This window comes from Capricornis sumatraensis, chromosome 6 (genome assembly GCF_032405125.1).
Source record: "Capricornis sumatraensis isolate serow.1 chromosome 6, serow.2, whole genome shotgun sequence".
NCBI lineage: Eukaryota > Metazoa > Chordata > Mammalia > Artiodactyla > Bovidae > Capricornis > Capricornis sumatraensis.
The window spans coordinates 88,544,926-88,563,249 of NC_091074.1; the positions used below are offsets into that span (position 1 = coordinate 88,544,926).

Consider the following 18,324-nt stretch of genomic DNA (forward strand, 5'->3'; position numbering starts at 1 on the left):
TCAGTTCTTTCCCATGACAATTCATGTCTCACAACCAATACTTCAAAAGTTGAACAAACTGGGCTATGACGTTTTGCCTCACTGACCATATTCACCTGACCTCTCAGCAACCAACTACGTCTTCAAGTATCATGACAACTTTTTGCAGGGAAAACACTTACACAACCCTCAGGATGCAGGAAATGCTTTGCAAGAGTTCATCGAATCCCAAAGGATGGATTTTTATGCTACAGGAGTAAACAAACTTATTTGTTGGCAAAACTGTGTTGATTGTAATGGTTCCTATTCTGATTAATTAAGATGTTTGAGCCTAGTTATAATAATTTAAAATTCAAGGTCCAAAATCACAATTACTTTTTCACCAACCTAATATTTAATACACTACTCAGTTTTTATATACTATCACCAACTCAATGGACATGAATTTGTGCAATCTCTGAGAGGTAGTGAAGGACAGGGGACCCTGGTGTGCTACAGTTCATGGGGTCACAAAGTGAGACAGAACTTAGCAACTGGACTGAACAGCTCAGTTTTTAACTTGTTGGCTGTTTTGCATGTACATACTCAATCACATAATCTATTTGTCAGTGGATGAGGTATACCTCATGTTATTTGAAACTGGTGCAGGTCCCTGAAAGAAACTGACACGTTAGAAGAGTGTCTTCATGACTATGTAAAAACTGTGTGCTTATCTCAGAGCAGCAGCTGTCCTGTGGGGTCAAAATAAGGCATGTGTTTGGAAGTGGCTGCAAGGTATAACCACGTCTAGATTTCCACTAATAGGTTAAAAACTTACAATGGGGAAATGTTCAACACTGCACTTCAGGATTTAATTTCAGGGTTCTATACATTAAAGTGTCCTCTGGGTAAGACTGCACTGGATCTTCACTACTGTGGAAGGGCAGGTATGATTTCCATTTTGCAGGCAAGGAAAATGAACTGCTTAGAGGTCAGGGGGACTTTCTACACTCTTCAGCTACAAAAATGGCAGAGCCAGAACCTAATTAAGCCGAGAATTCCAGTCAGTGCAAAGTCGCTAAATTCTTGACTGCTGCTATCCAAATAAGCTGGCTTTAGAAGGAAAAATAAGTACTGAGCACATCTTTGCAGTTTTAGAGGTTTGTTAAATTCTGTTAGCTTTTTCAACAAATTCTGCCTGTAACATGAACCCTATTGACTTACCTACACAGGATTTTTTCCACTAGCGTAATATATTTATTTTAAATAAATTGAAGTATCTCAGAACACCTTAATAGTACCTCTGACTGTGCATTCTGCTGCTATTGTGAACACTCAGCAAGAGATTAAAAAGTGCAGACTGGGGGTATTAAAATGGATTTCAATATTTTTGTTTGAGAGAAAGAGGAAGGGAGAACCCTGGTAGTGGGGCATTTTTGGAGCTTGTAAGAGACAGGCCAGCTGCATTTGCAAGATAGCCACGCCCTGGAAACTGGACTCAGCATGGAACAGATGTACCTGTCCCCTAGCTGGGGTGCTGAGAAGGGGCTGGGACAAGCACCCAAGTAAAGGGAGTGAAGAACCAACGGCAACACATTATCCAGGTCTGCTGGCAAGCACTCATCACTGTCCCAATGATTCAGTGTGAGGACTTGAAAAAGCTATCAAATTCGTTGGACAGAATCTACTCTAGGAATCAGAATAAAATGTAGGGAACTTTTAAATATTCTTAAAAGGATATATGAAAATATGGCATCCTGAAAAGGAAGATAAGAAAAAACTAAAAGACAGGAACAGGAAGGTGATGGGTGGTAGGTTAGGTAAGTTCAAGAAAATTAAAAGTACAGTAATTGATGTGAGAAATGGCAGAATGACACTAAAAATTAAGCCAGTCACATGGAGATCAAGCTTGACAAGTTTTCCCAACAGAAAGGAAAGAGATGATTGGGAGAGGCATTTGAGAAAAAAAAAAAATTTCTGAGAAATAAAATTATGAAAAAGATATTCTAAAAGAAACAAAACTTAGGTGGGGAGAGACACTGGATTCACTTTTGTTTCAGACAAAAGTTAATGTCAAACCTTTGTTTGATACAAAAGGTGTAAGGAGAAATAAACACAGAAGCACCCAAATAGAAAAATAAAACCTTTAAGGGAACAAAAATAAGATTGGCTGTAGTCTTCTGTGACTATGCCAGAAGACAACAGAATGGTATCAAATCTTTTCAAAGAAAGTGACGGAATTTTATGTCCAGTTGACTTTGCAGAGCCACGCAGCCAAAAAATAAATGTGTGCACGCATGCAGGCTAAGTGGCTTCAATTGTGTCAGACTCTGTGACCCTATAGATTGTAGCCCACCAGGCTCCTCTGTCCATGGGATTCTCCAGGCAAGGTTACTGGAGTGGGTTGCCATGCCCTCCTCCAGGGGATCTTCCTGACCCAGGGATCGAACCTGCACTGCCGGCCGATTCTTTACCTACTGAGTCCTCTGGGAAGCGCCCCCCACCTCCACCCCAAATAAATAAAGTTAATTTTGATATGATTCTTTAGCTGGAAAATGTCTTCAAGGAATTTGTTTAAAAGAAAAGCATACAGGTATGCTCCTTTCAAGCCCTCTTCTATCTGGGAACGCTTGCCCAGCAAGCACCCCCAGCAGCCCTCCCTATGCATTCATGCCCTTAAGTCTGTGTGACTCATCTGCACACTCCCGGGACTTGGCAGGCACTGGCTGGCAGTGAACACCAGACAGCACGAGCACATGGAGATGGAGCGTGGAATAAAGGGGAGCAGAGCTGTACCACCCTTAATCCTTCACCTAGTTTCCTCATGAAATTTAGGACTCTCATTGGAAAGTAAGGTGGATAAAATTACAGGTTGAAATCTTGATTTTATTTCAAAATGATAATCCGAGGCATGGTTCTGACCACTTCTGAAGGGCTCATGAATTAGAGAAACAGTTCCATGAAGGCTCCAGTCAGATCAAAATGATACCAATCAAACTTGTGATTGGCAAAGATAGCCTCTTTAATCATCAGGGATTTTAAAAGTCATCCACCCTGATTTTGGAGTATCATAAAAAGTAAAAATTACTTTTATTTTGTCATTTTTCCTTTGCAAATGTTTTTAGCAGCAAACAGGACTCTTGTTTTCCTTACTTCATTTTTATGACCATAGTAGTTATATGTCAACTTAAAGTTAGAGAGGGAAAAAAACCAAAAGCCCTTCAGTGGCACTGCTCATCTGTAGGAGGCTCACATAATAGGTACTCATGTTCACGTTATCAATTCTACAAATATCAATAAAATACGGTTTGTAAATCGTAAATACAGCAGTAGCAGTTCACACGTTTGACACGTTTTCACACAAGGATTCAGTTGACAACAATAAATATAATTTCCCCTCTTTAAAACAAACAAAAAGGATTTATGAAGGAAAAAAAGGATTAATTTACTTGGAGTTTATCAGCCCACTATTTTTAGTGTGCTTCGAAATAATTAAAAAGCTTGAAATTGTATTCAATGAATACTGGCCCATAGTTACATTTTTTAAAACCTGTCTTAAATACATACATCATGGCTTTCTATTAAAACCCTTAAATCTATAGGGATCTGTAGTAGGTAAGACTATATTAAACATTTTTTTCCTCATTAACAATTTCATTAAGTTAAAAAAATCTGACATTTCCCTTAAATGTTAAGTTGAAGCCTGATCTATGCTGCTGTGTCCTGTGAAATGAACCTAATTTTCAAAGTGAATAGGAACGCCTGAGTGGCCATTTAGAATGCGGCATTTTCCTTCCCTCATGATTCCTGCTGGGTCCTCTTCGCTGAGGCTTTTCCCTGAGTCATATATTTACTGGAAAGGCTACCTAGAGGAGGGGAAAAAACAAAACCCAACATAAATGAAACAGGCCTCACTTTATCGTAAATGCTATACAATTACTTCTTATGGTTAATTATTTACAGAAACCTCATACTTGTCACTTGTTCTGAATCAAGTCATCTGGCTAGATATAAAAAGGTATAACAAAAGCCTCGTCATAATCTTTCTAAATGCAGATGAGCTGCTAGAGTGATGTCATGTTATGACATGCATGCTCACTATATACTGGTACAGAGGCCAGGAGAACTTTTTAAAGCTCTGCTTGGCATCTGCAACCAAACAGAATAAACTCCAAAGAATTCTTTGGTCAGAAATAAATATCTTGAGTCATTCCTCTGCAGACATGAAGCTGTGAATGGTGACATGGTAGCCATAACTTATTGATTTAAAAGAAAAAAGGAAATTTATTGTATTTACAGCTGTAGGACAGAAATGAGGACTGCTAATTACATGCACACCACAGAACAGTTAATAAATTTTGTTCTGGAGTCAAAACAAATAGTTCAATGAAACAAGAAAATTGACAAATTCTTAAATGATTACTTACAAGAAAGTAGTATCTAACAAAGGATATACACACATTGATTATACATATTTTAAACCAATGGTGCAAAGTATGGATTGTTCAATAACTGGTATTGTGTCAAACAAGTAATTTTGGAAGGAAAGGGGTAGATAAGTTCCCTTCCTCACATCATACTTTTCCTCCTCACCTAATTTCAAATGAATTAAGAATTAAATATGAGAGAGTCAAAGTATAAGAGGTAGTGAATATTCTGGAGTGGGGAAAGAGTTTCCTAAGTATACCACATTATGCTTTACTTATTAAAAGGGCTTTCTATTCTTAGCACTAAAGAAATTACAAATCCACAGAAAAAAGACAAACACTAATAGACAGCTGGTGAAAGAAAAAGCAACATATGAAAGAGAAAAAAAAAGCATGTAAATAGATAAAAATTAGTATAAGTGGGTATTCAAAGAAATGCAAAGTGAAAACAAGGTGTTAATTCTTAACCACTAACTGCTGAAAGAAGAGCAGAAGGACAGGCAGGTGTGCACAAATTTTGCTAAAGGAATATTCATATAAACCATAGAAACCTTGTAAAGTATGCAAATAACTCACATGTCCAAAACTTGTGATATGCCTAATTATATTATAAACACAATAACATATTAGGTATGCAGAGAAGGATACTTAATAACATGAAAAATGAAGGTTATAAATCCTCATGAATAGTATTTTCATTAAAACTAAAAATTAACAAAAAAACACATTTGAAAAACACCACTAATCAGATATGTATTGCCTCATTTTGCTTATCTGTAAAATGAAGACAATAATACCCATCCTCTTGGAGTTATTGTGAAGATTAAATAAATTAATATAGGTAAAATAACTGCACAGTACCTGGCACATAGAAAGTGCTCAGTTAATGCTAACTATTATCATTACATTGACGTAAATGACGTAAAAAGATGGGAAGATTTTATCTTCAAAACTCAAATAGTTAATGCTCTAAAATGGAACAAGTATAAATGGCTTTTACTTTCAATTTGCCTAAACTATACTTTCTAAAAGTCCAAAGTCAACTTATTAAGTATGCAAACAAACTTATGTCCCCTCAAAAGCAAACTTTCCAAAGCAAGATATCCCGAGAGTCAACTCACAGTGAAAAATCAGTGATATGACAGGAAGAATCGAAGCACTCTATGAGTATAAATACCATATTCATACCGCATAGAGTCTACTGATCAAAAATATCTGTATTTGACATTCTAAACTGCATGAAGTACTGAGGAAAGGCTTTTCACTTAAGGGACAAAAATTTATATCAGTACCTCATACTCTACATACAACCAGATAGAATAAAGATCTAAATAAGAAAAATAAAGTTTTAGAGCTATTAGAAAAAAAATATAGATGGATATCTTTACAACTTCAGGTGAGGGAACAATTTCTGAAAGACAACCCTAAAATCATGAATCACATGTTCATGAAAACCGATCATCTAATTACCTCAAAATTAAAAACTGAAGTGGTGTAAGACAAGATATACTGGAGGAAAATATTTAGAATGTATGTAATAATAAATACATGGTCTTCACAGCCAGTAAGCATATAAAAAGGTGCTTAGGATCACCAGGGTAAAAAAAAATATCCATTAGAACACCACAGTGTTTTTTTCACTCATATTGTATGAATAAACACTGCTGATATAAGTGGCAACTGTTTCAGCCAATGAGGGGGTATCTGACAGTATCTAACTAAGTTGAAAAGGCACATATGCACATATGAAAATGTTCTGCGACACAACAAATTGATTTCTAGTAACTCAAATCCTACAGAATCTCTCAAATATGCTCAAGAAGACTCACACAAGAGTGCTCACTACGACACTGCTTCTAACAGCGAAACACCAGACCTAGTCTAAATGCTCATGTACTAGGTGATTTTACATAAAGTATTCTGTATTCACACGATGCAATACTGTAAAGAGAGACTAAATCCATACACAACATATATAAATTTCAAAATCATTTTGTTGGATATAAAAATCAAGTTGTAAAAGATTCATATTATACAGTGTGAGTCATTTACATTTAAAAATTCACCAAGGATATGTATATTAAAGGATATATATGTTAAAGGATACATATGTAAGAGTTTAAAAAAGAATGGGTACCTGAATTCTTATTAATAATAAATGATTGAAAAGAAAATATGAAAAAATAAAGCCAATTCTCTAGTAGATGAGTTGTTGTTATATTATTTAGATCTTAAAACATTTTTTTGCCCAAATGTTAAGAAACTGTTCTAAGAATAATACTTATAGTTTTATTACTTATCACATAAACATGTAATCCCCTGTATACATATATACATATACATATATATATACATATACATATATATATATATATATACATATACATATACATATATATATATATATATATGGGTGTGTGTGTATATATGTATTTAAAAATCTCAACATACCTGAAGAAGCTTCATGTAAAAAAATTCACACATACAAAGATAAAACTATGGGACTTCCCTGGTTCAGTGGTTGGGACTCTGTGCTTCCACTGCAGGGTTTGATCCCCTGGTTGGGAACTAAGAACTTGGATGCCACATGGTTCAGTTAAGAAAAAAAGATAAAACTACTATAAATAAAATATGAATTTTTATATAGTCTGGAGGAAGAACATGAAATTCTTAAAAATGTGTAAGCATGACTTGAAACTACCATAAAGTTGGCTGGATTAAACTACTAAAACAAATGTATGCATGGCAAAATAAATCATAAATGAGGTTGAAAAAATAATAAACTGGTGACGAAGGATACTATAACATATTTGACAAAGCATGAATAAATTTCTAAGTAGAAAGAACTGAAGACAAAAATGAACACTCAAAAATACCAAGATGTAACATGAAGAAACACAAATGAAAATGTGGGACATTGTTAGCATTCAATGGTAATAACAGAACTTCAATCAGACTGGCAAAAAAAGACTATCTTCAATGAAGCAAGGATATGGAAAAATTGTGACTGACTCTCTGAAACTGTCCACAATCACAATGTGGCATTAGTGGTATCACTGTCAAAATATGGTTGCTTTTAAACCTATTATTCTTCTAAGTGGAAATTTATCCTGAGGAAATAACTAGACAAATATGCAAACTGACACTGCAGTGTTTTATACAGACAGTGGTCTTCAACCTTGGGTACATGGTATTAAGCTATTCCTGAATAGCTTAAGAGGACAAGTGGGTAGAGTTTTAAGAGAGCTGACCACAGTGCTTCAATTTTTATCTGAGTTCTTTCTGAGAATGTCTTTGTGGATCAGGCTTTGGGGTGGTTCTCAGGAATCATACCACTTTCTCTTTACTCTTTCACAAGACAGAGAGAGACACGTGTGTTCTAACCATTCACCTCTTAATGTGGCACATTACCCGAGGGTGAAAAAAAAAAGCCTTGGGAAGCAGAGAAGCACACAAAATGCTGGGATCTGTAGCAAAATGGGAATACATCTAATAAAAGCCCAAACTTTGAGCTTTCATAAAATTACACTGATAGCTGATGACCATCAGAATAACTTCTGATGATACGATTTATGCGATTTTTTGGTGATTTGATTAAAAAGGAATGGAAATAACTGAGTGGCACTGTTGTGTCTCTTTCCCTCCCAGACTCCAAAACCTATTTCTACCCCTTTTAATTTGCCATTATAAAGACTAATGAGGCTTCACAATGTTTATGAAGTATAAACAAAAAGATTAGGAATAGAAATGATTCACTGTTTCATTCATGCAGTAAGTAGTACTACTCCGAAGATAAAGGAATGCATGGGATAAAAATCTCACCTAATTAAATGACAGTCATTTTCAGTAAGTAAACATAGGAAGCAATTTTTAATCAAAATTTGTAACATTGGTTTTGGTCAATTATATTCTTCTAACAACTAAAAAAACAATTTAGAAGACATTTTTTTACACTTTGAGATTTAACAAAAAGCTGAAAAATTCAATTTATATGAACACTTTTGTGGCCCGTCAATAAAATGCTTGAAATATATATGATAAAAATATATCATCTTAAGATAAAATTCCATGGAAGTGAAACAAAAGATTTCAAGGAGAAAAAAAAAAGATGTAAAATTTCTGCAATAATATTTATATTTCATTTGATACATTTAAAAAGACTGATTTAAAAGTTTTGCTTTAAAAATGCCAATATTTTTAAAAAAAACCTCCAGAAATTATATGTTTTGCAACTATGATGAAAAACTGAAATGTCAACTTAAATACATACAAGGAGATATATGGGTGGTTCAACATTTTGGGAGCGAGTATGCAAGCAAAAAATTTTTGAAGACACTGATATAACAAACATTTGAAGAGAACTAGTTCCATTAATAAAGAATAGTTAAATACATAATGTATGTTCATATACTGGAATATCAAGAAGGGTATGGAAAACAATGATCCATATATTCACTGATAATAAGATCTTCCCCATATGGTTTTTAAAATGTGCTTCTATTATTTTAAATTTGCTATCATAAAGACTACTGTGCTTTTGTTTTAATAAGTAAGCTTTAACATTCTGGTCAAGGAAAAAAGTATACATTATCATAAAGGAGAGAAGATATTAACCAATCTCTTACAGCATCTCCAATATTTAAGATTTCAAACCCTTGGATTAAAATGGAATAAACAAAGACACAGAGGTAGTTTCTTTTGAAAAATAATTTTCTTTCCAATAAACAGTAGCAGATTAAGCAATAGAAAAATGTTAGTTTCTTGAGATTCTCATATCGAACGGTTTATGACTATGGTTCTTCAATCTCCACATACTCTTCTTTTGTTAAAAACTTCCATTATATATTTGTCCTAGAAGTTAGACAGAGCATAGTTGGAAACTTTCTGTTATCTACAGCAATAAGAGTAATAATAATTTATTGAGTGATGTGTGCCAGATACGGTGTTAAGGGCTTTACATATATGAAACTAATCCTTACAGTTGCCCTGTGAGCTATTAGCCCCAATTTATGGACAAGGAAACTGAGGCAGAGAGGTCCACTAACTTGACAGAGGTAATGGAGCTAGTAAATGATTGGACTGGATGTCAAACTAGAGTAAGTCTGACTTAAAAGCTCTTGTTCTTGATCACTCTCCCACTCTTCTTTACTCTGTCAAAATGAGTCCACCTCTAATCAATAAAACTTACTGAACATCTAAGGCACTGTTAGCTGTGTGTATGTGAGGGAGGGAGGAAACAAGAGCAAGGAAACTTGTGGGATTTTCTATCTACTGCTGTCTCATTTGAGAGTCAGGAACTATATGTAGCTTAGTGGAATGGAGGAAGTATCAGGAGAGGAAAGAGAACTTGGTTGATTATCTGATGTGGGTGGCTGCTTTTAGCACAGCAGCACGAGACAGATGATGCTTTTGCCAATTTTATAAACGGGACACCTGGAGCTCAGAGGAGCTCACCTCTTTCTTCTAAGGTCAATTCAGCTATTGCGGAAGAACAGGGGCTGTACACACTAGCAGCTTCTCCTTAGGAAACCACCCATGCATCACAAATAAATAAAGTCTGTGAAAAGAAAGAGCTTTCTGGAAACTTAATCCTACTTAATGTTGAGACATTTCACATAACAACATACATAACTTGTATAAATTTTTCATGGATAAATTTGACAGTATTAACAATTGTCATTAACTTGAGTTTATTAGAAAAGATAAGTTTTAACCACCTATAATTTTTTTTTTCCTGGTAGAAAGCAAACCTTATTTATTGCAATAACTTTTTTTTCTGTAGTAAGCTTAAATTTTATGGTTACTCAAAGGATTTATAAATATGTAAATCTTTCACTCAGAAGATAATTTATTGAAATCCTAACCTACTGTCAATTGGTATTGCCATTTCTAGGTATACGTCTAACATCTGTACCTTTCCCCCACTTAAGAAGTTATAACATTTTACTTTCAAGATGCATAAAATCTTTAGCAGAAGCAATGCTGACAGATGTCCTGCAGAACACCAAACGCCACTGGCGCCCACCAACCTCTGCTCTCACATCATGCAGGTACTGTTCTAAGTGCTTTTACATAGATTTTGCAACAGTCCTACAAGATAAGTATTATTATTATCCCCTTTAACAGATGAGGAAACTGAAGCAATGGAGGATAAGATCACAAAGCTAGAAATCACACCGTGCAATCTGACAGCAAAGCTGATATTCATAAACATCTTATCTTTGACAAAACAAATCTCAACTAAGTAAGGACCAGTATTTTCTTAAGCAAAGTATTCTGGAAATGCCTATTCAAGGCTGAAGCTTGTAAAAGCAAGTCTTTTGGCTTTACATCTGTAACTATGTGACCTTCAAACTCTCAGAGGATCTATGGGAAACAACCCCACAAACTGCAGTGGAGTTTGTCTCCAAAACACTTTCATTTGCTGAAGCAGCTTCCAGAGCAGCTTGTCAATCTCCTCATCCATGTTTCATGGCTACTCCCACTGTCAATCAAATCCTCTCAGAACAGACCTCATTCTCATTTCACTCTATTTCATTTTGAGGGTTTTCCCAGTAGAACTTTTCTTATTTTTAAGTCCATGCATTCCAATGAGAACAATTACAAAACCTTCCCAGGAAAGAGCTGCTCTTGCCTGTTCTTACAGAATCTCCTATGTCTTCACCTTTCATGGATACCATGTTCCCCTCTTGGGTAAGGGTGACAATTCTTTGAAGATTTCTGTTTCTCTTTGGGATATTCAACCTCAGTCTGATTGTAGAGAAACTTGATGCCATTTCGAATGTTTTTCCCAATATTAAAAAAACAAAACTGTAAAATATTCACATATTATAAAAATAAATGCCTATTTCTAAGTAGATCATTTTATATACTTGAGATAATTCATCTTGGTACTAACAGAAACAGAAGTACCTAAATAATAATTCAATTTATTTTCCTTGTTAACATTCAAAGTAGAGACAACCAAATGCCCTTCGCCTGGAGCTTCCTTAGCTTTCCCAAGGTGAGACCACTGTGCCCTGGCTTATTGCAGCCTGGGCTGGTGACAGCAGGAAAGAGCTCTATCTGCCGTGGGGCTGGGGAGGCTGCTGAGGCTCTGGAGGCACTCTCTCTCAGAAACTGACACCTGATGGAACGGCTTAGCCTCTTCATTCTTTATAACTAACACAGGCAGCTCTCCAATCTACAAGCAAACATTGTTTGCACCTTAGCAATAACATACAACACGTAAAAACTGACCACAAAATAGGCAGCTTGTTTTACATTATATATAAAACTGTCAGGTTTTATCAATGAAGCTTTAAAATTTCAAAAACTTTTCTCATCACCTATACAATCAGCTTAAAGAGTACACATGCTCTGTTTTTTTAAAAACAATTTCCCTTCTTTAATCCTACTTTATTGAAAATTAGAGAGGAAGAGAAAGAGATACTAAGCAAAACTAGTTAAGTATCTAAAGGCCAGCTGTTTGCATCATGATTTATAGTTTCATCCCCTTAAAAAAAAAAAGCTGAAAAAGTGATTCATTATATGTTAAAGTTACTTTGATTTTTCTTTTACTCCTCAAATTTCTCCCTTCTATTTCAGGATTAAAACTACTCTTGAGACACCAAGAAAGGCCTTCATAGCATCCTATTTTCCCCTCCTTTTAGCATCTTTCCTTGGGCCTGGGGGGACTGGGTAGGGATGGGGGCCCTGGCACTATGCAGCCACAGCTGAGGTCAGGTACCCTACAATTCTTCCAGCACGTCTCAGCACAACTCCCTACAATCAGGTTTTTCTACCCCTATTTCAAAGAAACGGTTCTTTTCAAAGTCACAGTGAGGGACTTCTGTGTTGCCAAATAAAATGCAGCATTCTCAGTCCTCGTTGAACAGGCCTATCAGAAGCAATTTGCACAAAGCCAACTGCCCCCTCTTTGAGGCACTTTCTCCATTAAAACTCCATTAGAAGATCAAACTCGCTGCTTCTCCATCCTCACTGTTAAACATTCTTTTCTGGGGGTGTGTTTCTGTCTCCTTGGTTTACTTTGCCTAAGCCTCTACATGCTTTTCTATCTGCCTGTATTTCCTACGTGATTGCAGTCAGATCCAGGGCTTAACTACCATCAATGACATACTGATCATCCTCAAATTTATATTTGCAGATGGGACTTCTGCTCTAAATGCCAGGCTCTTTCCTATTATCTACTTGGCTATTCAACACCTCTACCACAATATCTAGCAGGTCTCTTAAAACTTACACATTTAAAGCTGAACTCTATGTCTCCCCATAATCTGTTCTTCCTGATGGTTCCTCAGCACAGGAAATTCAAACTTCACTCTTCTAGCTGCTCAGAACGAAAAATCACAGTGTCACCTCTGAGTCTCAAAATCTCATGATTTTCTGTCATGTCTTATCATCCAACTCATCAATGATCATGTCGGCGCTACCTTCAAAGTCTCCAGGAACACGAGCAGACCTCACTTCCATCCCTTCCACCCCTGTCCAAGCTGTCCTCATCTCTACCCTGAACTACAGAAGGAGCCTCCTTGTTGGTTTTTCACCCTTGCCTCCTCAGCAGTCATAGTGAACCTTTTAAGACAATTCTACCACTCCTTTGCCTCCAACAGCTGCCCATCTCATATAGAGAAAAAAACCCATCTCTACCACTGCTGAAGGAGCTGTGTGACCCACAGTCGTGTACCCTGACCTCACCTCCAGTTACCCTCCTCTCCCTCATCCGGCTTAGTGTCACCACTTGGGACAAAACTGTTTTCAGGTCTGTTGTAAGTCTAAATCCAAGTTCTTCCTTTTACTTTCTTTGCTGAAATGTTACTTTATCAGAGGCTGCCTCCTTCCCAACATTCTCTTTTCCTTTTCCTTCTTTATATTTCTTAACATCTGTGGCCGCATGAGATATGTCTGTCTCTTTTCTGACAAGAAGGCAGAGTAAATGAGAGAAGGGGCTTTTATCTTCAGTATTTAGGCCCACACTCCACACTTGGAGGGGCGGATGGGTGGGAGGTGTGGCTTACTATTTGTTGAAGGAACCAGTAAATGACATAGTTGAGACAGAGTGTTCAGGCCCACAATTACTTTCTTTGGTGGCAAATAATCTCCATGAGGAGAATATACTGCTGACAAGACAGTGGCAATTTCAAAGCAGAAACAAAAAGTGTAGAAGAGAAACAAATAATTGGAGACTATGGTTCCTATTCAAGAATGGTGTAAGAATCACCTAGAAAATTAAAAAACAAAACAAAACAGGCTTAGGCCTAACCCTCGAAGAATCTGATTTAGGAAATGAAAAGTGGGGGCAGGGCAAGTGTTTTTTAAAAGCTCCCCAAGTTATTCTAATGTCCAATCGCTGTTAAAACCACTTATTCAAAGGAAGTACCTCAAAAGGCATGTGGTACACTATGCAGTAAATAAAACAACACACATTTGTTTTTTTAAAAACCCACATACCTGACTGGGGACTCAAAAATATAGATGTTTTTTGTTTCTTTTGGTCTTCATGTAAAAGCACTGCCTAAAAAACGAAATAGACTGGTTTACAAAGTCGAAAGGAACAGCATCCGCAACAGTCTGAAAACTGTAACCAAATCCAAGGAGAGCTGAAATTAGGCATGTGGGTGGCAGAACTTTGCAAGTTAATCGACAAGCAAGACACATCTGCAGGACCCCGAAAGACACGCCCGGCAGCCGCTGCACAGCAAGTTCACCGCACACGGCACCTTGGGCAGAGCAGAGGAGCCACCTGAACTGCCCAGCCCCTCCCGAGCAAATGGCCCAGAGCTGCCTGTGCTCAGAGTGTTTGCGGGAGAGGCAGAGATGGGAGGGTTTCCTGCTCAGGTCTGAGCTAGGTTTACCTGAACAAATGTGCCAGCTGGTCTCAAAGGGTTAGATGAAGAAGGGGATCCAAATACACAATCTGATTTAGACAGACCTGAGAAAGAAATGAGCACTTTTTGTTCCTACTTTAAATTGAAAGCAGTGGCCCTGTTTCAAACTTTCACAGAAAGATTTTCTGTTGAGACGACAGAAGCTCTACTCAAAGTATTATGTGGACAAAATTCTAATGTATTAGAAGAAATGAGATGGAAGAACATAATCTTTAGACAAAAGCTGATTATTTTTAATTGCTATTGGAGGAAATTCACCATACTTTAGCCCCACTCCTCTTTTAATTCTTTTTACTGTGTGTGTGTTAGTCGCTCAGTTGTGTCTGATCCTGTGTCCCTATGGACTGTAGCCTGCCAGGCTGTTCTGGAATTCTCCTGGCAAGAATACTGGAGGGGGTAGCCATTCCCTTCTCCAGGGGATCTTCTTGACCCAGGAATTGAACCCAGGTCTCCTGCATTGCAGGCAGATTCTTTACTGTCTGAGATACCAGGGAAGCCCCTCCTCTTTTTGTTTTACATTATGACTACTTGATTTAATATGAAAACATGGCAGTCTGAAGGAACCAAGATTCTAGTGTTTTCTGTATGTTTGATAATACCTCATCCCTGTCCCAGGACATCCCCTGTCCCTCTTGATCGGCTGCTACCCTCTAGATGGCCAGGATCATTGCTGTTTTAAACATTTTGGTAGGATCTTAGTTCCCTGACCAGGGATTGAACCCAGGCCCACAGCAGTAAAAGTGCCAAGTTCAAACCACCTGACCACCAGGGAATTCCCTACTTTTACTATTTTGAGAGCTTTACTTATTTTATTTACTCCACTTACTACTGGCAACTTACAACTTGCTACTAGCTAGAAAGAAGAGATCCATCCAAGCTGGGGGAGTGCAGGGGCATCCCTGCACCACTTTGTTGTAACAAAGAGGAAGGCAATGCCCATGTACTTCCCGCTCTGAGTAAAAGCAGACAGTGAGCTGTTCTGAAGGGTAGCCTACAAAAGGAATTTTGATGAGACTGTATTACATCTTATCTACATATACTGTTTACAGTTTCCTCATTTGTAACTGAGGATATCAAAATAACACCACAGTTAATGGTTAATGGGGCTCTGGTGAAAATTTAGATGAATTTACCCATGTAAAGCACTTAAATAGTGCCTGACCCACTGAAAGTGCTCAATGAAAGTTAGCTATTGCTTTTATTTTAATTTCTTTTAAACATTTTACCCTTATAATTGTAACATTTTATTCTGCTATATGTACCTTGTGAGGGCAATAAAAGTTTGAATTCCTTAGAAGTAGGACAAGCTGAAGCTGTAAAAACATTTCATAAACATTTACATTCTATTTTAAAATTGATAATAAAACAATTTAAGAACTTACTTTTCATATAAAGCTCATTAAAAAAAATAAGGATGGCTGATCTAAAACTTTCCTATCTTAAAAAAAGAGATACTATATTGCTGATATGGTACCATAAAGTGGAAGAGAGGTATCAGTGTTCCAGGAACGACAAGGACTAGAGTGAGTATTTTAAGGAAACTTTCAGTGCTGACGTTTTTTATGCTGTCCATAAACACTTAACAGTTGAGGACACGAACAGGGTCACTACTTTAATAAGAAACATTATTTCTCAGGGTTTCATTTTTATGCTAAATAAATTTCATCCACTTTCACAGGTTTGCTCTGAGAAAAAAAGTGAGAGTGTATAAACTGCCTTGTAAACTGTAACTTACCCTCCCCTCTTCAAGGTACCCTTACTTTATTAGTCTGTTAAAAATATGCCCCAAATGGATGCTTCACCCATTTCACAGAAAAAGCAAATTAAGATCCAACAACTCACAGGGGCAAGATCTATGGATGATGTTCAACTATAGACAGAAAATACATTTTTCCTTACTGTAAGAGTAACCATGCTCACTGAAGAAAATGATGAAATGCAAAGGTAATTCTCTGCAGGTAGAGGCACCGTTAACTGTATCACCCTTCTTCTACTCCCCTTTTTAGGCCTGTGAGCACGTGTTTAAACAACAATGTAAGTGGCTCCTGCACACAAAGTATGGTGTCCTGAGATCACTTCAGCTATGCCTACCCATGGCTCTTCCATTTCAGAAGTGTACACACTGAGTTGGGAAAGCTCAAGTAAGTGGTAGCTTGTTTTCTGGTCAATTAGGTCAGCAGTCCCTAACCTTTCTGGTACCAGGGATCAGTTTCATGGAAGACAATTTTTCCATGGACTGGGTGCTGGGGGGTGGTGGACGGGGGGCAGGAGGGTGGTAGTCCGGGAGGTAATGAAAGCCATGGGGAGTGATGGAGAGCAGCACATGAAGCTTCACTTGCTCACCCACTGCTCACTTTCCACTGTGCAGCCTGGTTCCTAACAGGTCACAGATCAGTACTGGTCCATGGCCTGGGGGGTGTTGGGGATCCCTGTCTTAAGTTAAATTTTTAAGTACTGGGGATTACTAGGTCTTCAATTCATTGATAATCTTATCTGAAAAGTCAACCAAACTTATCAGAGTCAACCAGATTGACAAGCCTCTTAAAAAACCAGTGTTTAAAAACACATAGAGAATTAGAAGTAAAGATGGGGGAGGTGGGTTTACCTTCTGAAAAACAAAATCTTATCCAGTAAATAGATCTGTACATATAACTAAAATAGTTAAGAACCCTAAAAAAGAGATTTCCCTTGAGATGTGAGTGCAAACATCAAGGCATGATGGGCATCCATACCTGAAGAGCCTTTAAACTGAGGGCACTCCTTTTTAATGTGCCCTTCTCTTCCACAAATGAAACAACGTTTTTCTCTTAAGTCTTTGTCCTCCTGTCTCTTCCACTTTTCCACTGGCGGCCTGAGGATTTTCTCTCTCCCTGGCTCAGCAGCTGCCCTCACTGGCTTGGCTTTCTGAGGTGTGCACTGCATGGGTTTATCTTCTTTTGTGGATACCTCTCTCTCTGTGTACTTGTTTTGAATTTCTTTATCTTCTTTGCTTCTTTTGTCTTTGTTCTCAGGGTATCTTTGGTTCAGGGTATCTTCCTGATCTCGCCGTCGCCTCACTCTGCAGAAGATATAATACTAGTAGGAAAAATCTGAACAGAAACCTAACAAAGTATTAAGACCCCTCTAGGTTTAGGAGACAACTAGATACAGAAGGCATCAGAGCGAAAAATAAGAACTTTAGCCCGTCTTCTCTATTAACATATTTTTGACTGGGGGATTTCTGCAGAAACTATCACCTGTGGCATTAATATGTCCCTGGTCAATAATGTATTAAGAAGTACCCTCAGAGCTTAAGGGTGTAGTTGTGCATTTTCACAATTACTCTAATGCTATGAAACCAGTTTTTGCAATTAGCAGAACTCCTTAATTTAATACCTACTATGGTACTGATGTTATGAAACTCAAATTATCTTTGGAACGATTTCTTAAAACTTTCTGGCCCACTAGGGGTCACTAAGAGTCGGACACGACTGAGCCACTTCACTTTCACTTTTCACTTTCATGCACTGGAGAAGGAAATGGCAACCCACTCCAGTGTTCTTGCCTGGAGAATCCCAGGGACAGGGAGCCTGGTGGGCTGCTGTCTATGGGGTTGCACAGAGTTGGACATGACTGAAGTGACTTAGCAGCAGCAGCAGCATTCTTTACTAGCACTGGAAACTTGAGATATAAAACTTTAGGTTCACAACAGAACAATGGTTACAAGGAGTTTTGTGCTCTTAAACTGTCAAAATTATTTTTTCCTTGCCCTACAGAATCAGTGGCTATTATGTGAATAAAAAATAAAGTAATAAATAAGAGCCTCAAATTCCAGATGGTGACTTAAGTACCATGTTTTTAAATGAGAATATTATCATCCACTTAAAATACCACCACCACAAAACAAGAACATGTCCCAAGGAAGCAACCAAAAACATCTCCCTCTGCCCTGCTGAAAACATTATCAGAAGAAAGCATGATGACCAAATCGAGTAGGTCATCACAACAATTATTAAGAATTAAAATGCATACAAGTGAAGGGTCCTATAGTGCAGTACAGTATTACTGAGTCT

The 18,324-nt window shown here is 37.4% G+C and overlaps 1 protein-coding gene across 1 annotated transcript in view; it reads right to left on the reverse strand.

Annotated features, from left to right (window-relative positions):
- Positions 1–2,909: 2,909 nt before the first annotated feature.
- TUT7 (terminal uridylyl transferase 7) overlaps positions 2,910–18,324 on the reverse strand; it is a 58,147-nt gene continuing 42,732 nt past the window's right edge. Inside the window, exons 26-27 of the mRNA XM_068973669.1 lie at positions 17,005–17,330; positions 2,910–3,824 (exon numbers count right to left, since the gene is read on the reverse strand). Coding sequence (XP_068829770.1) covers positions 3,757–3,824; positions 17,005–17,330 — 394 coding nt within the window. The 3' untranslated portion in view covers positions 2,910–3,756. The remainder of the gene's footprint in view (positions 3,825–17,004; positions 17,331–18,324) is intronic.